General features: G+C 41.7%; 1 protein-coding gene across 3 annotated transcripts; it reads right to left on the reverse strand.

Annotated features, from left to right (window-relative positions):
• Positions 1–3508: 3508 nt before the first annotated feature.
• Positions 3509–25776, reverse strand: MED17 (mediator complex subunit 17). 3 transcript variants are annotated; one of them, XM_032852794.1, is made up of 12 exons: positions 25407–25770; positions 23078–23244; positions 20761–20980; positions 17063–17199; positions 16894–16978; positions 16375–16527; positions 15315–15445; positions 14502–14686; positions 11363–11500; positions 6615–6732; positions 4796–4955; positions 3509–3760 (listed from the first exon to the last, which is right to left on the reverse strand). In XM_032852794.1, exons 1-12 carry the CDS (start codon positions 25654–25656, stop codon positions 3549–3551), a joined length of 1956 nt encoding a protein of 651 aa, XP_032708685.1. In that variant the 5' UTR covers positions 25657–25770; the 3' UTR covers positions 3509–3548. The 3 variants fall into 3 exon arrangements, with proteins under 3 accessions (XP_032708685.1, XP_032708687.1, XP_032708688.1); XM_032852796.1 differs by lacking the exon at positions 25407–25770 and adding an exon at positions 24973–25163; XM_032852797.1 differs by lacking the exon at positions 3509–3760 and adding an exon at positions 5673–5726 and having other exon boundaries at positions 4873–4955; positions 25407–25776.
• Positions 25777–26034: the final 258 nt, after the last annotated feature.

A 26034-nucleotide genomic window follows, 5' to 3' on the forward strand; every position in this document is an offset into this window, starting at 1 on the left:
ACGAGGGCCCCCTTTCCTCCACACCCTCACCAACACTTGTTCTTGCCTTTGGGATTTTAGCCAATCTGATGGGTGTGAGGTGCTCTCTCACTCTGGTTTTATTTGCATTTTCCTAATCATCAGTGATGTTGAGTCTTTTCACGGGTTTATTGTCTGTTTTTCTTGTTTGGAAAAATGACTATCTAGATACTCTGTCCATTTTCTGGTCAGTTTTTTGGTTGTTTTGGGGTGATTTTGTTTCTGGTGTGGAATTTTATCAATTCTTTATATATTTTGGATATTAACCCTTATTGGGTCTATCATTTGCAAATATCTTCGGTAGGCTGCCTTTTTGTTTTGTCGATGGTTTCCTTTCCTGTACAGCTTTTTATTTTGATGAAGCCCAGATAGTTTATTTTTGCTTTTGCTTCCATTGCCTGAGGAGACATATCCATAAATATGTTGCTAAGGCTGATGTCCCATTTACATCTTTAATCCATGTGAGATAATTTTGTGTATCGTGTAAGAAAGTGATCTGGTTTTCCCAACTCTGTTCATTGAAGACCGTCTTTTCCCCATATATTCTTGCTGTCTTTGTCATAGATTAATTGACTATATAAGTGTGGGCTTATTTCTGGGCTCTCTACCTTGTTCTATGTCTGCTACGTTTCTGTCTCAAAATCTCCTTCATCCCTCATTTCAAAATAGCCAAATATAGTCTGTTCTGCAACAAATGTTTTATGATCAGTAAACAGGGAAACAAATATATAATATGCAAAAGTTTTCCTGGTTCCTAATCAAAGAGAGCTAGAATATTGGGAGCAGAAAAATTCCTTGGCCCTTTGAGCTCAACTTTTAGAGACGTAAAAATGGGCACTGGTATTTGAGGCTCCCTTACTATAATGTAGTCTTTCTCCTCATTTGGACATTTAGATTGGTCTCATCTTTCACTCTTACAGACCTCCTTGATAACCTTTACACAGCAGTCTTTGTGAATCTGTGCTCTGTGAAGTATGCCTCCGGGATGAATTTCTGGAAGTAGACTGGTAGACAGGAAGCAGCAAGCTCCAGAACAAAGACCAAGCTCCGGTCACTGATGGAGTGTCAGTCGCATGCACATCCCAGTGCTTGCTATTTCAGATGGAGGGTTTGTTGGGGATGAACGACCTATGATGTCCGTTCCCATCCTAAAGTGCAATTCCAAGAGCCTTTGGCGCCAAGTACATAAGGCCGCAAAGACATGGAGCAGGAAGTGAAGGGAGAACGAAGGTATGGAGACGGACCACACAGCATGGCTATCAAAATGATCTCGAGAAAAAGACAATTTTCATGGCCACAGATGCACTCAGTCTTTACCATCTGTGAATGTGAACAATGCAGGACATTCTGAAATGCTTTCTCCTACTGGTAAATGAAAATACAGGTGGCATCTTAACCACTTCCCAAATTCGAAAACGCTTGACTTTTAGAAAACAGTCGTTTGGTGTGGTATCTGCACAGCACTTTGGAATTTCATGCCCCTTACCAACCGTACTGAGGGAGGCCTCTGAACCGTCACTGAGGTGAGCAGGGGGCATCCTTGTCCTTGCTGTACACCGAAGGGAACTGGCTCCGAGGGGGCAGCCTTGCCAAACGGATGCAGCTGAGCAGAGAACCGACATCTGAACGACGCTCCTACTGGCCTGCGAACACAGGGTGAGGGACTGACTGCTTTTCTCCGACTGGTCTCCCAAGTTTCACAGTGCCTCTTTCCAACACCAGGTCACTCAGGCTGCAACATTAAGCTGGAAAATGTGAATCAACACCAGGCCCGAGAGCTGCCATTTCCTGCCCCTCCCCCACCATTACCTCAGTTTCTGTAGTGCGTCATGGCTCTTCACTACCCAGTGATTTAAAATAATGGGGACAGGAAAGCATACGAAGATGGTGTCAGTCTTCAACTGTTCCACTCTCCTCAGATGAAGTTTAAGAGAACAGGAGGTCGTCCCTGTGCATGCGCTCTGCTCCGCTCAGCGTGTTCCTGTTTGAACTAGCTCATGACGAGAGAGAAGACGAAGCATCCAGAAATGTTTGCTTGATAGCCATTTTAAGTCTATTATCATAAAATGGGAGGGCTTTTGTTTGGTATCCCTTTAATTTTTCTAATTCATTTTTATTTACCAAAATATCAATCTGTAGTGGATGCAAATTTTTTAAAAAGTCCTCTGGCAAAAGTCCATGGAGATTTGTTGTATCAGAGTGTGAGCCCTTAAAATTACGTAAGACTCCTCATGGGAGATGAGCTGTCCAGATGAGCTCAGGATAATTCACTAAGGCAACTTTTGTGGGCTACCATGAAAAGGTTTATAATTCAGATTCAGACCAATTTTTTAAAAAATTTCCATGTAAAGAAAGATTAAAAGGGGACAAAAAAGCAAATATGAAGATGTTACAGTATTTGGGGCTTACAAACTCCATTTTTCTTTTAAACCTTTTAAAGTTACTTCAGAGTCACCTTATACACGATTAAAAGGGTTATCTTTTAAAAAACAAAAGTATTTCTCATAAGGAAAGCACTGCTTATGTATTACTTATGGTGGTTCCAAAAGACCCGTATCCACCTAAGTCTCTTAGGAAGGAAAGTTCCTCGGGCACATTTTAGGATTGGGGGCTAGTTCCAGGAAATTCAAACAAGTCTTTTGTAAAATATAATCAATCCACCGATCCATTAGTATTTTCCCCTCAGGAAAGAATGTTAAAGGAATCAGACAGGATGAGACTCTCACTGGAAGAGGAGGCCAGGGTTCCTGGGCAGAGGCTGGAGAAGGGCAGGGGCAGGTGGGGAAGAGGTGTGAGCACATCCGATCCAAACGGGCAGAGGTCACTCATGTGGGGGAAGAGACCAAAAGGGGACCCAAGGAAGCCCTAGAGGTCCCTTACACCCTCTGTGCCTTCAGCTTGCACCTTCCAGGAAGCTCTCAAAGTACCAGTCTTGGTATCAGACCCCGTCATACCTAAGACAGCTGGAGGAAGAAGTACTTGGTTTGTTGAGACAAGCGCTGGCTCCCCCTGCAGGCACCGTGTGCTGTTCCACTTGCTTCTGGGTTGAGTGTGCTCCTGGAGGAACGCTGACTCACAAGAGTGTTTAAATATTCTTACACAATCTTTTCAACAAATAGTGGAATGAGACACGTTGGCTAAAGACACAGTATATTTAGGTTGTTAAGAGTTCAGAGAAGATCTGGAATTTTTAACCATATGCTTTATTTGATGCCAACATCAAAGGGATACTTGAAAAGTTAAATTCGAACCCATAAATTAGTAACCTTTCAAGTTAACTGCATAAAAAAAGTTGTTCTGCATCTCCCCTACTATATATCCTATCACTGTACATAAGTGTCTGCATTTCAAAGCACTGTCACTTATAAAGTGAAATGTTTCAAAATGCTAGGTAAACATTTGTTGTTTTTTTTTTTAAACAATGCTCTTTTGGAAAATTTCTCTTCCTTGTGTTTAGAGTTCATCTTGCTCAAGTCAGTTTCTGGGAAACTTCTCTGGAAAAAAACTAGAAACGGTTCTGGAAACAAAAATCATAGCAGGCAAGGGCTAAGTGCAGACATAAGCAGCTCCATTTTATAAACAAAGTTTCGACCTTCCATTTTATTCCACTGAACTTCTCTGAACGGTCCACGAAGATGATTCCATTTGCTATCTTGTAAAACGTCACTTTTTGGAAGATCTTTACACTGGTTACGGGGAAACTGAACCATGATCTTGCTTCCACTTTCAGGGCCATTACGAACTGTGGAGCAAAACCAAAATATCAATACAATTTCCAAACTAGAAAACAAGGGTCCCACAACTTCATTCTACCATGAATACAAAAACCTTGTCTACCAACTTGAAAGCTCTTGTTAAAAAGAGGCCGTCAGTTTTAATATGATAACCGCCCTCCCCCAAAACCCCAAAAGCTTGCTTATTTATATATACGAGGCCAGTATAAATATTCATGAATTACTGTTTGTACCATAAAAATGGGGCAAGATGAATTCTGGCTTAGGAAAGTCAAATGTCCTATGTATTTTCACAAGACCAATCTATATTTTTTCTAAAACATGTAATACACACCTGATAGGAAACTCAAACATTCGGAATCAGGACTGGGAGAGATGCAGACAAGATTTTTCTGAATTAAGAACTTCAGGTTTTAATGAGGCTTCATCACTCAGCAAAGAAGAAATGGGCATTCTGAAACTCTTATCAATAAAGACCTGGCAATGACCAAGCCTGCAGATTCACAAGCTGTGATTCTGTGGGCTAAGTTTTCTAATTACTCTTTCAAATATTTAGAGCAGGTATTAGAAAAGACCATACTAAAGCCAAGTTCTCCAAAGATCATTTTCAACTAGCTAACACACGTGTTTATTAAAGTGCCCTGGACAGAGTGGGGGCTTAAAAATCCCCTCTCCTCTCTGTTCCATCCCTTTACCTCTTGGGGACCAGATGTGACTTGGCCTATTTGCCGCAGTACATTTCCCAAAAGCATTTATCCATCAAAGGTTTGGTTTTGAACTGCAGGGTAACAATGCTGAAGGCAGTTTTCAGAGCTCTTAGGAAAACGTGTCACGTTTTTAATAAAACATTTTTTATGACCACCAGAAAGAAAATCAATAATCTGTTGCTCTGAATAAGAGCCGTGATCAGATAAACGTTCAGCATAACTCCTATATGAACTCACTGCAGAGAGAAATTACTCTGAAGTATGTCTAATGAGTACAGGGGAACATTAAGGCCAAACTCCCGAAGATCTCCTCCCATTCAAGGCAGCGGCCCGTACCTGAAATAGCATAGTCCCCACTCGGGGAGGCCACGGTGATGGCAGAGGCATTGCCAATGCTCTCTATGGGCCCAAGCCCCACATGATTGCTGAAGCTGAGCACCTGCCAGCCCATGACCTTGGCGAGCTGCTGAACTGCATGCACCTGATGCTGTGACATCTGCGAATGAAGAAAAGGAAACTTTATGCATCTTCACCATGGAGATTTCCTTTGCAGTAACCTGACATCACGACTGTAAACTTTTCTTGGGGTGCTCACTGCCTAGCACGGGAATCCTCTTCTGTGACTGTTGCGGGGAGGATCCCACCTTCCGCTGCAGAGGCTAAAATAGCCTGAGACTCCTCTTCCCTGTCCACTGGCCAGCTTGAGCACAGGAACAGGACCGAAGCTTAGCCAAGTGGAGAAGCCCAGCTGGGCCACCGAATGTGGAGCAACATCGGAAGTAGCAGGGGGTGACTATCTTCCACTTACCCCTTCAAATCCACTCACCACCCTCCTCTGCCTAGGGAGGATCACCCATAGGGTTCCGTCCTCTGGCTTTGGGCTGGGTTCAGATAACGGGAACCGCTCAGGTAGTGGAAGCAGATGGCAGGGAAGAGAGTAAGGTCGGGGCACTTAAAACCCCAGTACACTCCCCTGTGAGGTTGTATCCTGTGACAGAAGGTGTCTGCTTTTCTCAAGTGGCCTGGTCCACAGGACTCTGCTTCAGGACACCCATAAGCCCCCCTCTTACCTCTTTAGCCTAGGACTGGTGACCACTAAGCCCCCCAGGCCTGCTTACCTGGTTATTACTAGCACTAGGTCACCACGTTCTCCCAGGTGTTCTCCGACACCCACACTTTTGTAAATCCTTAGTAATATGAGCATGCCACCTACTTCCTGTTAAAATCCTGTCTGATGTACTGGGGCCATCTGGAGTGCATTCGGCCCCTATCAAGGAAGGAAGTAGCAAATCAGGATCTTCAAGCCTTCCCATCAATTCTGGGAGCTACCCACCAGCCTTCCAATATATTTGTGTATGCATGCTTAAGGTGACCAAAGTCATTTTAGGTGTAAGCAAGCAACCAAGAGGTGCTGTACCTCACAAATGCATTTCATTTGCTTGGCATCAGAGTCAGGATAAAAAATTATTGCTTCTAGGATGAAGAGCATCAGTATTTTTTTAAAAATTTTATATGAAATATGTGAATTTTGTGAATGGTATATCAGCATTTCTACACCTATGCTTTCTCCCACAACTCGGTTTTTCACTGGATCATCATAACTCCATGAAGAAAATAGGAAAAATACTGTTCTTAATTTTATAGAACAGGAAAGAAAGGTCCAGAAATTTATCCAGTGTCACAAAGCAAATGTGTGGTGGAGCTGGAACCAGAACCCAGCACTTTCCATGCTGCTCCTTAATACTGAAGAATTTCTTCTTAGCGCTTAAGGAGAATATTCCACTATTATGGCAAATGGTCGCTATAGTTTTCTATCTGATATGCTCTTCTCTGGTTTTCTGGGGTTAATACTTCTTCACTTTTATGAGGTCCCAAAGGGGTTGTAAACCTTGGCAGACATCAGAAATAAAAAGTTTGTCATCTCAGAGCTGGTCCTTCATCGTCAACACAAACTAACTGGAAATAAATCTAGGACAGTTTATCAACATTTTCAGTTAACCCATAAGTTGTAAAATGTGCACTAGAAATTAAATAAACGGCAGAAAAAAAATGGCTTTTTTTTTTTTATAACTTAATATACGTGAACTACTCCTTACTCACTTTGTTCTTTAAGCGCTAGGAGAGGCAGAGGCTCAGGACTACCGTCAATCCTTACCTGGGACAGAAGGAAATCCTGGAGCTCCTGCTCCTGATGAGACAGTGTAATCACCCTCCCATCTCTGTGCACAACTCGGATCTGCTCAACTCCGATATTCAACTGCAGCTGGATGGACCTTGATAGACACACATACTAAAAATCAGAAATGTTCAAAATTACCTTATACAGTCCCACAAACATTAAACCTTACCATCAAAGAAACAGAAAATACCAATTTGGATAACCTGTGCTAACACCCATAGGGGCAAGGTCCATAGGACTCTCTGGGGTTCGACGTAACCATCAGACTCCTGCTGGCCTTCCCGAGGCCACACTGAGCACCAGTCCGCTCAGAAGACTGCAGGCAAGGAAGCACAGCTTGCCACCAACCACCGACCGCTGCTCCTCTTCTTGGGCAGTCCTTCCGCCTTCACTGCAGTGAGCAGAGATCCACACTGAGCTCACGTGGGACCTGCCGTCACTTAGAGACCTTATTCCCAGAGGGAGCCACATGTTCTCATAACAACTCCATAGGCATGCTTTCCAAGGGCCCCACAAAAGATACTGCCCAATTTTAGAAGTGACCCCATCTGGGGAAATCCACAGGCATCCCTATCAGGCATTTCTAATCCCTACCAGTCCAGCCCCTTTTACCAGTTTGGGGTCATTTTTGCCAAAAGCAATGTTGCCTAGTAACGCAGAGGGCATCCTTTCTAATCAAGTTACTCAGGGACAAAAGCTAGAGAATTAACCAAAGAGCAAATTCTCATACAGAAAGGAAAAAGATTTGTTAACTCTATGCCCTCTCTTGAAATAATCCTCAAACAAGTCAGACTATGCACTCTATTAACTTGGCTTACATCAAAGAAACTCACAAAATAACATGCAATGACATTCTTCCAAACCAATTCACAAATTTTTAGCATAGCATATGACATGTACAAGAAACGTGAAATTCTTCAAATCTAACCATCTAGATGAATAGTGCAGAAAAAATAGCATTCTATCTTTCCATATTTGAGAGTACCTGCTTTACAGACTTTATTTTACAGTGAACATTTAGGAATAAGACATTTAAGCAATTATCTCCACAGAAGTATAATTTTAACAAAGTAAAAGTTTACACGTTTCTTTCAAAGAAAACGACAGAATTCAGAGTTCTTTTAAAAAAAAAAAAAGCTTATACATCTAACTAAATTTTAAAAATTCTGAGATGACTATTGGTAGGGGCATAGTTACAGCAGCTACTCTGAAAAAGCAATTTAGTAACATTCATGAACATTTTAAAGGTCCATATCTTCTGGCCCAGCAATTACACCTGTAGGACTTTATCCTACAGCTAGACTTACACGTGTACAAATTATTCTGCTGGCATCCAACTAGAATGTTCAGCAGCAGAAGGCTGATTAAAAGTTGTGGTACACACAATGAACGCAATAAAGCTGTAAAAAAGAAATAAATCTGAGGTAGTGATAAGGATGTTTATTCACCAATATGGTGCTGCTGAGTTGGAAAAAAAAAAAAAGACACAAACTGGGAATGACTGCTGGTATAGGGTTTCTTTTGGGGGTAATGGAAATGTTCTGGAATTAGAAAGTGATAACAGTTCTACAACATAGGGAATATGCTAAAATCCACTGAACTGTACACTTTTTTTTTTTTTAAGATTTTATTTATTTATTTATTTGACAGATAGAGATCACAAGTAGGCAGAGAGGCAGGCAGAGACAGAGAAAGGAGGAAGCAGGCTCTCCGCCAAGCAGAGAGCCTGATGATCCCAGGACCCTGAGACCATGACCTTAGCCAAAGGCAGAGGCCTCAACCCACCAAGCCACCCAGGCACCCCCGCTTTTTTTTTTTTTAATCTTTTTAAATAGGCTCCACACCTAAACTGGGGCTTGAACTCACAACCCTAGACTTAAGAGTCAAATGCTCTGGGGCGCCTGGGTGGCTCAGTGGGTTAAAGCCTCTGCCTTCGGCTCAGGTCATGATCCCAGGGTCCTGGGATCGAGCCCCGCATCAGGCTCTCTGCTCAGCAGGGAGCCTGCTTCCCTTCCTCTCTCTCTGCCTGCCTCTCTGCCTGCTTGTAATCTCTATCTGTCAAATGAATAAATAAAGTCTTTTAAAAAAAAAAAAAAAAAAAAAAAGAGTCAAATGCTCTACTGACTATGCCAGCCAGGCATCCCTGAACTGTATACTTTAAAATAGTGAATTTTAGGTTATGTGAATTATATCTCAATATTTTAAGGCACAAAATATTGTAGGAAAAAAGCAGGATATATATATATGCTTGTAAATGCACAGACTTTCCTGGAAGGATGTGTAGAAACTGTTTTAAATGCTTGCTTTTGGGGGAGCCTGGGTGGCTTAGTCCATTAAGCACCTGACTTCAATTCAGGTCCTGATCTCAGGGTCTTTGGATCGAGCCCTGCATCAGGCTCTGTGCTTGATAGGGAGCCTGCTTCTCCCTCTTCCTTTGCCCCCTCCTCTGCTGGCTCATGCTCTCTCATTCAAATTAAAGAAAGAAAGAGAGAAAAAGAAGAGAAGAGAAAAGAATAGGAAAGGAAATGCCTGCTCCTGGAAAGTTCTGAGAGAACTACTTTGAACTTTTAAGTAGCGCAAGTTGACCCCAGCTACAAAAGATGAGGAAAGGGTGTTCTATGACTTCCTTTCCTTCCTAATGCTATCACGGCTATGTTTATCACTAACTCTTCTTCACAGAAGTTTATAACCACTGGGTACTGTGAACCAGTCTCACATTGTCTGGTCTTAGATCTAAAAGTAAGTAACTCAATGATGATAATTTTTTTCCTTTTCCACTCCTTTGTGCTCTTTCTCTTAACATTTTATTATGGACCTTTTTTTTTTTTTTTAAGATTTTATTTACTTATTTGACAGACAGAGATCACAAGAAGGCAGAGAGACAGGCAGAGAGAGGGGGAAGCAGGTTCCCCGTGGAGCAGAGAACCCGATGCGGGGCTCGATCCCAGGACACCGGGATCATGACCTGAGCCGAAGGCAGAGGCTTTAACCCACTGAGTCACCCAGGCGCCCCTATTATGGACCTTTTTAAACACAAACATAAGTATATACTACTATAGATTCTGTATATATAGTAACATAACCAAAAGAAATATCATGAAAGTCAATGGCGCCTTCACCTAGCCCTAACAGTTAAAATGCAAGCCAAACTTCTTTTATCTTACTCAACCACTACTCTCCCACCATAGCCCAAGTCACTCCAATTATTCTGTTTCTATAGGTATAGGGGAAGAAAACCATGATCTACCTTCACCCCACCATCTTTTCCTGGAAGCTGCCAGACTGATTTTGTATTCTTTTATCTTCTGTATTCAATCTTTTAAATCATGTTCATTGACTATTTTTCATTTTTAAAAAACAGTAAATTAAAGTCTCAGTATTAAAAAAGTGCAATTTAAGGGTATTATACTTGAGGTGTCTGGGTGGCTCAGTTGGTTAAGCAACTGCCTTCGGCTCAGGTCACGATCCTGGGCTCCAGGGATCGAATCCAGCTGAGGGCTCTCTGCTTAGCAGGGAGTCTGCTTCTCCCTCTGACCCTCCCCCGTCTCATGCTGTGGTGTGTTTGCTCATTGGAGAGACCACTGTGACTGGTTAGGTCTGCCTGAAACAAGCAACTAACGTTTGAAAAATAACAGGCATTCACCAGCCTTGATGAATGTTTGCCGCTGGCTCACTCAGACTGGCCTAGGGAAGGGCGCTCCCACTATATCCCGCCCGTTGTTAAATGTCAAAGAGGCTCAAATGGAGGCCAAAAATGCCTTTTGTGGCTACTTGCTAATTTTATTTTATTAACTTCGTTTACTCCCCCCAGTTAGTTACTGAGATGTAACTGACATATGGCATTAATTAGTTTAAGGCATACAGCATAATGATTTAGTAAGTGTACATATTGTGAAATGATCATCATAGTATGTTAACACCCATCACCTCACATGATACCCATTTTTCTTCTTGTGATAAGAACTTCTAAGATCTACTCTCTTAGCTACTTTCAAATATACAACATGGTATTATGAACTATAGTCGCCACGCTATGCACTGCATCCCAGAACTTGCAGGTTGTAACTGGAAGCTTGCACCTTCTGAACACCTTTACCCATTCTGCCCCCCATCCACCCCGCACCCCTGCCATGTCTGGCACCACCAATCTGTCCGCTGTATGTTAGCTTGTGATTTTTGAGTGTAAATCAGGAACAACACTTCTCTGTGAATGATGGGGTCAAAAGTCATTTCATGCCCTTCACGGACACAGCTCTCAGCCCCATTTTAAGAGCATAATCATGAACTGGATTAGATTAAGTTTAGCACCACGCCATAGTTTTGTGGCCATGAGAGAGCCACAAAACTCAGGCCATTCTAGGCACAATATGGAGTATAGGCTCCACTATAAATGGTCCTACTCACTTCAAATACCCCAGCCTCAAGACCGCAGCCCCCAGCCAGCAACTCAAGCAGATCAGGCTGAGGTGTTGTAGCTTCCCCCTCAACGAGGAGGTTCTTTTTTTTTTTTTTTTAAACAACTCAGACACATGACATTTACATACCAGGGACTATTTCAGACATTCTTACCTCTCATCCTGATGCTCTACCCTTGATGAAATTTACCGGAATGTCATGTCACCATAGCAAATAAAATCCAAAAATCTCAATGTAATCACTCAACAAACATCAACACATAAAAGCAACTTAACATTTTAAATGAATGACTTATTTTTGATACCTACTTGCATATCTGTTCATAGCCTTGTGATGTGATTAAAACCTTCACGCTAGACTCATAGACATCATTAATATTTGACCAGTGAGCCTGTATCTGAGGGTCCTCAATGCGACTTGCTAAGCTGTCAATGGTCGCAGCAGTTCTTTTAAAGAGAAGAAGTCAACATTTTTAAAAAGGTACCATATAAACCATAAGATTATAAATACTTGTCAATGTTACGGCTATGTGAAAACAAGAGAACTACTTTTCAAAAATACCACATTTGAAAAGCAGAGACTTTTCTTTAAAGAAAAAAAAAGTCAGATGAGGGGATGAGAGCCTTCTTCGGGCCGCCTGGGGCGGGTGCTCAGTGCCCCACTATGACACGTGCTCTCACACAGGCTGACTTCCTCTGAACTCCAATTTGTTTTCTCTCAGGAAGACTTACCAGAACACAGGGAAGAAAGGTACTCTTAGGGTACAAACCTCAGCTCTAAAAAGAACATACACCACTCACAGATGGCAGTCCTTGGTCCCTGGTAACATGGGACACACCCACAACTGAGGCCCATCACTCACGTAATGACAACTGTTTTCATGAGAAGCCAGCGACACTTTGTGCACAATGAAAATCTTACACTCCAAGAAAGATAAATACTATATGTACACATGAGAGAGAGGATTTAAGTCTGTATGTATGCACCAATAACCATGTCAAATACATACCATTATTATCCCTATTTTTCAGTCCAGCCATGTTTAGTAATGTGCCCAAGGTTACACAGCCGTGAACTGGGGCACAAAACTGGTAGCCTAACTCCAGAACCAAAAACCCAGGGCTATAACACTATAGCCAGTAATCGTCCTTTTTATATAAGCTAATCAACAGCCACTGCCCAGAAAAAGCATAAATCATGAAAGCTAACCAAACTATTGAAGGTCCTTGGGTTCCAGTTTTCTGATTCTAGCACTTGACTGGGAAGAGAAGGAAAAAGCCAGAAGACATGCAAACAGCCACTGAGGTCAAGGGGCATTGGGATCTGCTCTTTTACTGCTTCTGCTCTGGTACGGGTTTCTTTCAATCCCTTAACTTTCTCTTCCTTTCCTGGGATCGTTTCCCTGAGAGTGCTTCAAAAATTCCTAGGGCATGGGACTCCTGGGTGGCTCAGTTGGTTAAGAGGCTGCCTTCGGCTTAGGTCATGATCCCAGTGTCCTGGGATCGAGTCCCACATCAGGCTCCTTGCTCAGCAGGGAACCTGCTTCTCCCTCTGCCTCTGCATGCCTCTCTGTCTGCCTGTGCTCACTTGCTCGCTCTCCCTCTGTCCCTGACAAATAAATAAATAAAATCTTTAAAAAAAAAAAAAAATTCCTAGGGCAGGTTGGGCTATATCCAAGAGCGTTCATTCTTGTATTATGTTTCAACATACTGGAAATAAAAAGTATCTGGCAATTGAGAATTGGTAAAAGAAATCAGGGACTATTCATAAGATGAGATATTAAGTAGCTATTAAAATATCTCTGAAAAACAATAAATGAAAAATTTAAAAACTTTACAATATTAAGTGAAGGCAGGACATAAAATTTTATGATTCCAGATTTTCTATTTTTTTTTTTTAAAGACACACACACCCTGGCGCACACACATCAAAACACATGGGCAGTCGGTCTTGCTGTGTATGGTATCGATACAGATGAGGCTGATACACTGGAACATCACTTTTGTAACTGGGGGAAAACAGGAGCATTTTGCAAGCTTTGCTGCTTCTAAGACTTTGACTAATACTCTGAAATGCATAATGGTTCTAAAAATAGCTACTTCTATGCCCCTGACTTTTGGGTAAAGGTTTCTATAATTGAAATGCACACGTGGAGGGGCACCTGGTTGGCTCAGTGGGTTAAGCCTCTGCCTTCGGCTCAGGTCATGATCCCAGGGTCCTGGAATCGAGCCCCACATCGGGCTCTCTGCTCAGCAGGGAGCCTGCTTCCTCCGCTCTCTCTGCCTGCCTCTCTGCCTACTTGTGATCTCTCGCTGTCAAATAAATAAATAAAATCTTAAAAAAAAAAAAAAGAAATGTACAAGTGGAAGGAACAATAGTAATCTACCATATTTGATTTTTATAAGGAATTTCTGCATACATTGTTTAATTTGATCCTAAGACCAGACTCCTGTATCCTTAACTGACAGAGAAACACGTAGAGGACCACAGACATGAAAACTAAAGTGAGTTAGCAGGTGACTGAGCTCTGGCTTAGACACTTTTTTTTACTCCAGAAGCACCACCCTATCTTCTCTAACACGTCTTCCTAATTGATTTTACTAAAAGATGCAGACATTAAGTTTCCATTCAAAGAATACAAACTAAAGCACCATTAAAACCAGGACTTGTGTTAGTAGGAAAAAATGAAAATCAAAAACTATCACCCAGAGCAGAGTGGGCCCATACCTGAAGGTCTGGAGTTCTAGCCAGGCACAATGTTGAAAAGTAAAAAGAGCCCTCTTCACCGAGGACCAAAAATAAAATACAAGAGCACCTCCAGCACTTGAAAAAGATACAGTGAGGTCAGATCACGCTAAGTTCTTTTGTAAATGATGTGTACAGAAGTAAGATGAGCATGAGGTTTGGAGCTACACAGACTTGGGTGCAGATCCTGATTCTGCCACTCTCTTCAGCTGTCTGTGAGGGAGCTACACAACATCTCTAGGCTTCAACCTTCCCATCAGTGAAAATGGGCTCACATCACCTATGCCAGAGAAGAAGAGCTAGATAAGTCAACATATGGGAAAGTGCCTTCTAAAGTCTTAGGAAGTGGGACAGCCAAAACATAGCAAAAGCTTCAAGAAAAGATTAAAATCAGTTCAGGAACAGGTTTCTGGTGGATGTGTCACTGAAGAAGGTGAGGAGTTCTAAGGCACATTCCTAGCGAGGTATCTTTCAAAACTGTAGCCAGTGTCAGAAACCATCTCAAAAGCGACATGAGCCCCGGAGCTCAGACTTCTCCAAACCTGACAGGACCATCCCCAGATGCAAATGCTTTCCCTGCAGTCACCCTCCTCTTCCTAGGAAAGAAGGTCATCTCATGGCAAAAATAATGTGTATAAGGTAACTAATAAAGGAAAGATGACTGTAGTTTCCAAGAAAAATAGCTGCTTTGTTCATCCTTACCTGCTCCTCAGGAAAATATGCTTTGCTTGTTTAATGATTTTTTCTAGAAGCCCTTCACTGGACTGTAGTGAATTAATTTCATTTTTATCAAAAGCCTGAGGACCTGAAAGTCTCATTCTCTTGTGACCAAAAGGGGCACTTGCTGGATGAGGCATCACGATGGAACTCAAGGTCTGTTTATGAAACTGTAACAAGAACAGCCATTTATTATTAATTTTTCTGTTGAAGTATAATTGACAACTTAGATTAGTTTAAGGCACACGACATGATTTTTGTATATATGGTAAAATGATTCATAACAAGTCTAACCAACCTCTGTCACCATAAAGTTACAAATTTTTTTTAAAAAGTTATTAAAAAACAACTACTGCTTATACGTTAAAGGCAGAGGAGACTGGAATACACACTTCTGTGAAGTTTCTCAGGGGACTGTTTTGAAATTAGCCTAAACTGTGAGCCAGCTCCCTGGAAACACAGTTCTAGATAACCGGAGTAGAATTCATCCTGAAAGAACCCAACTATCCTGTTCACAGGCTCTGGAAAGACACCGTCCCCATCACACAACCAGAATCACCCTTCCCTCCCTACGCTACCTGCTCTTCCTACGCGCCTAGACATGACTTGTGGTGTATTTCCACCACCACAAGCGATGCTCAGGGACAGACTGATAATCCTGCTTATCTGTGTGTTCCCCCAGCACAGAGCAAGGATCCTGCACATCACAGACAGTGACGGTCATAGAGAGGAGCTTGTGCACGTGTGCTGCACCAGACATGCCTCCCACCATGCAAGAAGGAACATTTCACTCATTACCTCTCTAATTAGTAGATGCAAATTATGCTCTAAGACATAAAGATGGTCTTCCGGACTTGGCTTCTCAGTAGCGGACTTTTGGGATTTCTTATCATTTGAGGAATGGCACAAAGAAATCAGTAACTGTAAGCCTATTTATAAAAAGAAGCAGGACAGAGGCAAATCAACCGAAGACATAGGAACGCACGGTTGTCTTCAAAAAGTACAATCACAGCCCGTTCTCAAAAGATCCATTCGAAACTGAAGATCAGGCTTCATGATTAACATTTTCAGACCAAAATGACTATCCGTGAGTATAATAAAATATTACGCATTTTAACAATTCAAATTCTTTGACGTGCAATGTGGCTGTTGACCTTAAGCTATGGTTAGACAAGTGAACAGAAGGTGTATGTTAACTAATTAGTTTCTTCCTGCCTTTAAAAAGAGCAAAAACAAAACACAACACCACTTTTGGGAAAAACAATAAAATACGGGGTTGGTGGCTGGTCTTACTGATGAGAAGACAGATACTCTTCCTTGTTGCCATGAAAACCAAGATGGAATTTTTCAATTCTAAAATCCCATTCCTTTGACAAGCCCCAAAAAGATACATCCTAGAATTTATATAAAAAACAAGCACACAGCTAACTACAAATTGCTCTCTGAGGCAGGTCTGACTGCTCTTGAGTAATATAATTAAAATCCCAATTTCCACAAATTTAGGAATATTATAGATACTGAATAACCACTGTTATTTAGACAGCAAGACAGGATCCCTGAAAAAATCTTCCATAAATGGTGTTGGCACAGACCTCACAGCCACTGCTGCCAAGTAACAGTGTTACTGGTACAAATGTTTAACATACATGGCTTAAAATCCAGGAGTTAAGCTACTTAGGACACAGGACAGAATGAGGTTTGTCCTGCATGCTTTACGAGCTACCATTATAGCTAGGAGGCTGCCTCTTTGCTCTAACTGTTCCCCCAACACAGCCAAATACATAGTTACCCCACTCTGTCCTGCTCCCCAAACCACAAAATCCCTATTTACAAACTTGAAAGGGTTGACTGCTCTTACTTGGAAAGGGCTGAGAGATAATCTGGTTTTTCACCACAATGTGAGGGATCTGTGACTTAATTTGAACAGCTTCCCGAGAGAGCTGTGCAAAAATTTCTTTACACAAGAGAACGTTTTGTGCTGCTTCTAATTTCGTCTGCCAGTGTGGGGAACCTGAAAGATAGGAGACATACGTATATATCAGTTATCTAATTATATTACGCATGAATTAAATGGTGATCTGAATACATATATCAAAAGTTCAGAAAACACTATACCAGAGCATATTGTTTCCAAAACACAAAAATTTTCCTTTCTTTTACACAGAGAAAATTGGTGAAGAAGTTCAATCTTAAAAAAAAAACAAAAACAAAAAACTGCACAGCTATTCACTAATGGTTAATGAACAGGTTATAAATAATAAATTTCCAATTGTTCTTACTCTGAAGTACCTATTTTCCCCTCTACATTTATCATCTGTTTATTTGGAAACATAAGCTCAGACACAACTATAAGTTAGAGGACAGAACATAACCACACCTGGTTTGGATTTGGGCAAAGGTCGTTTAAAGAGGTTGACTGTGCCCAGATCACCTATGTCTGGAGCTTGTTTCTGAATTGAAACCTATGGGACAATAAAAATATGAAAAGGTGTTAGCAAATTAACTTCTGGGGTAAGTAATAATTACTTAAAATACTTTACAAATACCTTGATATAGGCAGACCCTTCTAAATCACTAGGAATCTGAACATCAAGAGGACAGTAATCTTCAGGTATCTTTTTATCCAGATCAATATCTGTATTCTTTATTACTTCAAATGTACCGTGATGGGGAAAGAGAGATCCTAATGGGGTATTAAAAATAGGAAAATAAGAACCAGTTAACACATTAATTTAACATACATTAGTAAATAATACTATTTCCGGGCGCCTGTGTGGCTCAGTGGGTTAAGCTGCTGCCTTCGGCTCAGGTCATGATCCCGGGGTCCTGGGATAGAGCCCCGCATCGGGCTCTCTGCACAGCGGGGGGCCTGCTTCCCTTCCTCTCTCTGCCTGCCTCTCTGCCTACTTGTGATTTCTGCCTGTTAAATAGATAAATAAAATCTTAAAAAATAAATAAATAAATAAAAAATAATACTATTTCACTGAATATAACATTACTGAATGATAAATTAAACTCCCACCCAAAATGTGTTTTGGGGGGCATGGCGGAAGGGTAGTAAGCAAAGGGAAGAAAGGAAGCAGGAAAAAAAGGTATTTACCTTAAAAAAAAAAAAAAAAAAAGAAAAGGAAAAAAGGAAAAAAAAAGGTTTTGTCATCTTGAACTCATCTTCAGAGTAGGATTCTACCTTCAGAATTCAGAATTCCTCAATTCACATCAATGCTGAAACACTTAGGTGCTCCAGTGTCTTGACTTAAACCACCTCAACTTGAGTACTACTGATGGGGTTTGGGGGTCAATAATGGCTTACTTCGGCAAATGAGTCCTTTTAAAATACGACTTTACTATTGTTATCACGTTGTTATCACAATAATCACAGCGAGGGCTCACTCTTTGCTTCATCCCTTGACATTCAAAGCTTTAATTCTACTGAGCTGTAAATCTTGTAAACATTTACTGTGTAGCTTCTCTGAATATCCCTTAGCAGCTTACAAGCCATTACCATGATTACCTCCAAAAACCTATTATAGCTCAACAACAAAGAATTATACAAGATGTGAATTCAAGCTCATCAAACTTTGGTACACTGCCAACAAAATACATTCCTGCAGCCTTGGCTGAATGGGAGAAAAAGGCAGCAAAGTGTTTTCACTGCCCTCTCTCTTTGCCCAGGATGTGAAAATAGCTTAGATGACTTAGGGGAGAAAAAAAGAATTAAGATAAAATGGATGAATTTTTTTCCTTTTATGCTTAGTTTTTAAGGGTTACAGGTAAGCTCCTAATTGAGAAGATATTTAGTCTCTTGACTAAAACGTCATTTATGGTTTAATATGTGTTAACATATAAACTCAATCTTTGGAGTTTCTGCTAAATGTATTGATCAAGTGGGATTTATTCTAGGCTGCAGGAGTGGTTCAATATTCGCAAACAATCAAGACGATGCACCACATCTACATAAGAAAAGATGAGATCCTCTCAATAGATGCACAAAAAGCATTTGAAAAAATACAGCAAACATTCTTGATAAAAACCCTCGAGCAAGTAGGGAGAGAGAGAACATACCTCAACAGGATAGAGGCCATGATCAAAAGACCCACAGCTACTATCACCCACAATGGGGAGAAACTGAGAGCTTTTCCTCTACCCTCAAGAACAAGACAGGGATGTCCACTCCCACCACTACTATTTAACATAGTATTGGAAGTTGCAGCCTCAGCAATCAGACAACAGAAAGAAATAAAAGGCATCTGAATCAGCAAGGAAGACGTCAAACTTTCACTATTTGCAGATGACATGATGCTTTATTTAGAAAACCCAGAAAGACTCCACCAAAAAAATTGTTAGAACTCATACATGAATTCAGCAAAGTCATGGGACATAAAATCAAGAAGGAGAAATCTGCTGCACTTCTATACACCAGTAAGCAGCAACAGAAAAAGAAATCAAGGAATGATCCCATTTACAACTGCACTGAAAACAGTGCAGGAAGAAACCAAATCAAGGAGGTAAATGATCTGTGCTCTGAAAACCACAGAACACCTATAAAAGAAACTGAAGAGGACACAAAGAAATGGAAAAACAGTCCATGCTCATGGATCGGAAAAACAAACATTGCTAAAATGTCTAATACTGAAAGCAATCTTCACACTTAACACAATCCCTCTTGAAATACCCCCAGCATTTTTCACAGAGCTAGAACAAACAATCCTTAAATTTGTATGGAACCATAAAAGATCCTCAATAGCCAAAGCAACCTTCGAAAAGAAGAGCAAAGCTGGAGGCACCACATTTCCAGACTTCTAGCTGCATTACAAAGCTGCAGTCATCAAGACAGTGTGTTACTGGCAGAGAAACAGACCCACGATCAACAGAACCGGACAGAAAATCCAGAAACGGACCCATGTAATCTCCAACAAAAGCAAAAATGAACTAATGGGACTCCATTAAGATAAGAGCTCCTGCAGAGTGAAGGAAACAATAAACAAAACTAAAAGGCAACCGATGGAATACCAGAAGATATATGCAAACAACATACCCAAGAAAGGGTTAATTTCCAAATTTTATGAAGAACTTATCAAACTCAACACCCTAAAAAAACCAAGTAATCCAGTCAAGAAATGGGCAGAGGACATGAGTAGACATTTTTCCAAAGAAGACATCCAAGATGGCCAACAGACACATGAAAACATGCTCAACATCACTTGTCATCAGGGAAATACAAATCAAAACCAATAAGATACCACCTCAAACCTGTCAGAATGGCTAAAATCAACAACACAGGAAAAAGATTGTTGGCGAGGATGTGGAGAAATGGGAACCCTCTTACACTGTTGGTGGGAATGCAAGCTGGTGCAGCCACTCTGGAAAATAGTATGGAGGTTCCACAAGACGTTAAAAATAGAGCTACCCTATGTCCCACCAATTGCACTAGGTATTTACCCAAAAGATACAAAAATACAAATTTGAACGGGGCATGTGCACCCTGATGTTTATAGCAGTGTTGTCAACAACAGTCAAACTATGGACAGAGCCCAAATGTCCATTAACTGATGAATGGATAAAGATGTGGTACACAGGCACACAACACACACTGGAATATTACCCAACCATCAAAAAAAATGAAATCTTACCATTTGCAACGATGTGGATGGAACTAGAGTGTATCGTGCTAAACTAAATAAGCTGGTCAGAGAAAGACAAATACCTTAACATTATTTCACACATAAGTGGAATTTAAGAAACAAAACAAATGAACATAAAGGATTGGGGGGGTGGAATGAAAACAAATCATAAGAGACTCTTAATGTTAGAGGGCTGGTGAGGGAGGTGGGTGGAGAGTGGGTTAGATGGTGATGGGGATTAAGGAGGGCACTTGTTATCATGAGCACTGGGTGTTGTATGTAGTGATAAATCACTGAATTCTATTCCTGAAACCAATACTGCATTGTATGTTAACTAACTAGAATTTAAATAAAAATCTGGGGGAAAAAATCAGTATAAAAATAAAATTTTTGCCAAATGTACTCAAAGGTAACTATATAAATAGTTTAAATTCAATTCTATAAATCTATGTCTATGATAAAAGTAATTCCAGCTTATCAGGTTTATGTGTACAGAAATTAAAACTTCAAAATGTAACATGTAACTGAGAACATATTATACAACATGCAACATTCTAGTCAATCCTGTGTAGTTTTTTGACACACTGTAGTTTAAAAGCATAGTTTTTAACAATGATCTATACCTGCACTTCTATAGCTCAGATCTCCCAGAATCTTATCCCCAACTTTTCTGAGTTTCCAGTGTTGCCGTAATCTCAAAAGCTCAGAGTTGAAGTCTCGTTGCAGCTTATTTTCTTGGTTTTCAGTAACTGATTTGGTCAGTCTTTCTGCCCCCTTCAACAGGATCTGGGCTGCTCCAGCAAGCGACTTCTTTTTCGATATCAACTGCAGTGTCTGTGGATTCTATCAGAAACAATAGTGTAGTTCTGCATTTTTAAACGATTTCAACATTCTCTTAATAATAACATACCTACTGAAGATAAAACTGAGAAATTAAAGACAATCAGGTAACACCGTTTTTTGAAAGATAACCACCTTAACCTATTTCTCTGATCAACTCAAACTTATGTTAAACCACAAACACCACACTGGACTACAAATCAGAACTTGCACCAGCTCTGCCCATCTTGGATGGGGTTCCCCTCTCACGCTGTGCACATGCCCACCCCAACCCACGTGTACACCCTTTTGTGGCGCTCCTTATACTGCTGGTGAAAGTCTGTAATCCCCACTCGAAGGTCATCCACATGACGGTAAAACCTACCATGCCCAAAGACCCTAGAACAATGCCCGGCACATAATACATGATTTCTGGAATAAATGACCTCAGTGAGTACAGCTGTAAAATTATCTTACATTATGACAAGCTACTAACGTGCCTTTGGAACAAAGACTGAAGCCACACAGCATTAAAATTAATGCACTTTAGGGACGCCTGGGTGGCTCAGTTGGTTGGGCGGCTGCCTTCTGCTCAGGTCATGATCCCGGCGTCCTGGGATCGAGTCCCGCATCGGGCTCCTTGCTCAGCAGGGAGCCTGCTTCTCCCTCCGCCTCTGCCTGCCACTCTGTCTGCCTGTGCTTGCTCTCTCGCTCTCTCTCTCTCTCTCTCTCTCTCTGACAAATAAATAAATAAAATCTTTAAAAAAAAAAAAATTAATGCACTTTACCGCACGCTGATTTTTGGAAAACTGATGAGAAATCGTAATTATAAATACCCAAGATAACTACCAATCTGTGTACTCCAGTCAGCAGATACACTTCGAAGACGACAAATTTAATATAAGAAAGGTTGACTGTGTGAGTCAAAATCAAGTCTCATAAAACACTGTAATAATCTTTTGACCATATTAAGAGACCTAATTCTAAGTTTCCGGAGAGTTAAGGAAATTCCTGGAAACTCATGGGTGGGAAGAGCATGGGAAGGTGGCGAAGGCTGTGGGCTCGGAATAAGGTGCTGGCATTCTTGTCTTGGCCGCTAACCACGGACTTTACTGCATCTGAACACGTGGGCCTCAGTTTTCACCCCGTAAAACAAAGGAACCAGACTGAATAGTCTCTAAGAAATCTTCCAGCACAATGTTTCTGGACCCTGAAACTCTTACCACATGAGCAGTTCTAGTCAATTCACTTCACTTACAAAAGGGTAAAAACAACCGTTACTTCCTCTCTTTGCCACTAACCTGGTCACGGACCTGATGACCTCCTAAGTGGCCTCCCTGTCTCAGGCTCTTCACACACCAATTCCTCCTTCTGTTGTCTTTCACCTTCCAATGTTCAAACACTGCACATGCTCTTCATCAAACCTCAACAATCTTACCTAGCTTTCAGTTGCTTCCATAATGTGGCCTAATTTTTCCAACCAGGCCCCAAAAAGAGGTTGAAGGGGAAAACTGAGACTTGGAGAGAATCACTTGTTGAAGGACCCAGGGCTAGTGAGGGTAGAAGCAGGATTTGAACCCAGGTCAGTCTGACTCCAAAGGCGTTTTATCATCATGTTTTTGTGTAATACACTACAAATCAATGACCCAGGCTATAAGAATCTGTTAAGAACTGGGAAACTTTAGGGGCTCCTGGGTGGCTCAATCAGTTGGTGGCTGACTCTTTTTCAGCTCAGGGTCATGGGATCAAGCCCCACGTTGGGCTCCAAGCTCAGCATGGAGTCTGCTTGTCCCCTTCCCTCTGCTCCTCCTCGAGCTCCTGCTCTCAGCTCTCTCTAAAATAAATAAATAAATCTTAAAAGTGGGGGTAGATTTGGTAAGCCTTAAAATATTACATTACTAATGAAACTTAACTCTTCTGACGGTCACAGGGCCATTAATAAAACAGTAAGTAAAGGAGATGCTATTTTTATGCCAGTTTGTTTTGAACCCGTTAGTCTTTAGATCTTCATCTGGACTTAATTTTGCATGAAAGGTAAAGGAGACAGTGGGCCCATAGCCTGAGAAGTGGTCTTGGGACTTAATAAAATGGTACCATTATTCAGTTGAAGCCCACACATACCTGTTTTGGAGGAAGTGCGTCCTGAGAGACTGGATCAAGAGTCATAAATTTTTTATCCCTAACAATACTGAGGACATCGTAGAGAACACACATCTCTGTTAGGGCACTTCTCAAGTTGTTCCTCACGGAGTCCCAAGGCCAAAGAGAAGGCTGAAATTTTACCAACCCTAAAAAGAGAAAGGAAGAAAGAAATTCACAGGAGTTATAATGACTAGAAGACAAATCTTATTTAGATGTTACAAGTACAAAAAAAGAAACAATAACTTATTTAAAATTATTTCCTGTTTTATCCCATTCTGTCCACCCTTTCTTGAATCTCTGTAAATATTAAGTTAGCATTTCCTATAATGCAAAACAAATTTGGTATCTAATCTCCACATATTGCAGTTATTTTTTAAAATTTATACAAATAACCTTTTTCTACCAGATCTTAAAACTTGAATAATTGGAGAGCATTTCCAAAATATTTTAAAGTACAAAAATACAAAGAACCTATAATGGCAACATTCAGATACTAAACAATGTTAACATGCCTTCCAACCCCTGAAATCATTTTGCTAAATTTCACCACCACATGCTCACTGCCTAGAGTTCAAATAGAGTTATAGAGTAAAAAGTAAAAGTTCTCCTTTATTCCCCACCCCTAATTTTCTCCCCTCCTGAGAGGTAATCAGTACTGACAACTGGGGTGTGCCCATGCAAATACTTTTCAATGCATTCACATATATTTACCTCCATTTTTCTATTACTTGTTTTTTTTCCAATTACTATGTCCTAGAGAGAGACTTCCATGCCAGCACATATAGATCTATTTAATTCTTTTAACTCTGTTTGATATTCTGGAGCATGGATATTATATACAGTAAGTTTAACCATTCCTACTTCATGGACAAGTAGGTTGGTTTCACTAATGCTAGTAGTGGTAAACACGTTGAACACACATCTGTGTACAACTTTTTCTGAAAACTAAATTCCTAGCTGTGATTTAGTGGGTCAAAGGAGATGCATATTTAACACTTTTGACACATACTGAACTGCAAAACTGGCTTCCAAAAAGGTTTTACCAATTCACATTCCCAACACAGATATTAAGTCTTTTAAGTTGCTGCTAATGCACAAGAATAGTGTTTTAATATTTTAATTTGCCTCTCCCTACTAGTAAGATCCGGTGTCTTTTTCCGCCCACTGTTTATACCTTCAGGCTATTTTCCCAGTGAGTTGTCTTTTTTTCTCCCAGTTTGCAGGGAATCTTTGAACATCAGGGACAGCAACCACTATGTGTCCAATAGGTTGCCAATAGTCTTCCCAGTCTCTCCTTTATTTCCTTTGTTGGTGGCACCTTTTATCATTACTTTAAAATTTATGTAATTAATCTCTCTTTGGCTTTATAATTTGTGTTTCCTATTGTGCTTAAGATCTCTTCTACTCCCAAAGTTCTAGGTCTACAACTTCCTTCCAATTTTTTTATATTCTTTTCATTTGCATTTCAATCCTTGTTAAAGTAATCAGGAGTGTTAAATATGAGATAGTATCTATATTTTACTCCCAAATGGACCCCCAACTGTCCTAACACCACTAGCTCGAGAACCCATCTTTAAATTCCTATTTACACAGGGTCTGTTGCACATACCCAAATCAAGAATTTTATTTTTTAATCCCTGATAATAATGAGAATCCAAAACCCACTCACACTTTTTCTACTATTCTCTCCTAGTTAGCCTCCCTCTTTTCAGTTTTCCCTGTAACCTATTTGCTACAAGGAATCCAGAGTAATCTTTTTAACGTACAATCACCTGTCTCCTTAAAATCCTTCCAAAAGCTATCAGCTGTCTTTCTAATAAAACCCAAATGCTTATCTGGGCCTGATGGCTCGACACGATTTGGCCCCTGCCTACCTCTTAGACCTGACCTCATATTCCAGTCAACACAGACCTCTCTTTTTTCAGCAGGTGTTATCAGCATCATCCCCATTGCTCAGGGAAGCAAAGTAACTCGGACAATAATGGCAAGAGCAGCGATATGAACCGCAGGCCCCTTAACCAAGTGTGCCACATTACAGACTTGAGCACTTCATCAGTGAGTGTCTCAAATGCTCCAACTCGAGAAACGGTGCAGGAGGATAAGGAGTATTAAGAGGCAGGCAGCGCCATAAACTGCCCAGCTGCGAAAAGACCCCAGTGAGCATGATCACTATTCCGCACGGGAGTGTTCTGACACCCACGCAACCACATCTCTCTACGCGCGGGAGAGCCAGAGTGGCATTACGCGGGCGGGTACCGGGGGGCCCCCAGACCCGCCGGCGGGCGAGAGCAGTACACACGGGCCTTACCTTCCTCATCGTCCTGGTCCGCGCTGGACCCGGCGCCAGCCCAGTCCTGCGCGTCGCCCTCGGCCCCCGCCGCCTCCTCCTCCTCGGAGCCCGAACCCTGGCTGAAGTCGATCCGCTGGGCCAGGCGCGCCAGGTTCTGCGACATGGACAGCGGCTGCAGGTACGTCTCAGTGCCATCCAGGCCCACCTCCTGGACCTGCTTCTCGCAGGCCGACTCGATGCTGATGCGCACAGCGCGCACTCCAGACATGCTGGCGGCGTCGGGGGTAGGCGTCGGGAGGACACCCGCGCAAGCCGAAACCCGAGATGGGAAGCAGAGGCGCCTCCGACGAGAGCTCGCAAGCCGGGAACCGCGGTACCTCCGCGGACCTCTGAAAACCAAACACAGCTGCGGGGCGGGAAACAAAGCCCAGGTCCAAGCGACTTTCCCAGAATGCACCGCAGTACCCTGGCCTGCCTCAGAGTCTCCTGGAGGCGCCGGCGCTCTGGGCTTCCGGGGGAGCGCTTCCGGCTTTCCCAGCGCAGCGTAGGGAAAACTTCCTGGTCTGTAGGAGGCGTGGCCGGGAGTGGGAGGGAGAAGGGGGAGGAGGGACCTTGGTGCCGAGGGCGTGGATTGGCTGGTGCGCGG

The sequence above is a fragment of the Lontra canadensis genome, unplaced genomic scaffold (assembly GCF_010015895.1).
Source record: "Lontra canadensis isolate GAN:19392208 unplaced genomic scaffold, GSC_riverotter_1.0 scaffold7, whole genome shotgun sequence".
NCBI classification, from domain to species: Eukaryota; Metazoa; Chordata; class Mammalia; order Carnivora; family Mustelidae; genus Lontra; species Lontra canadensis.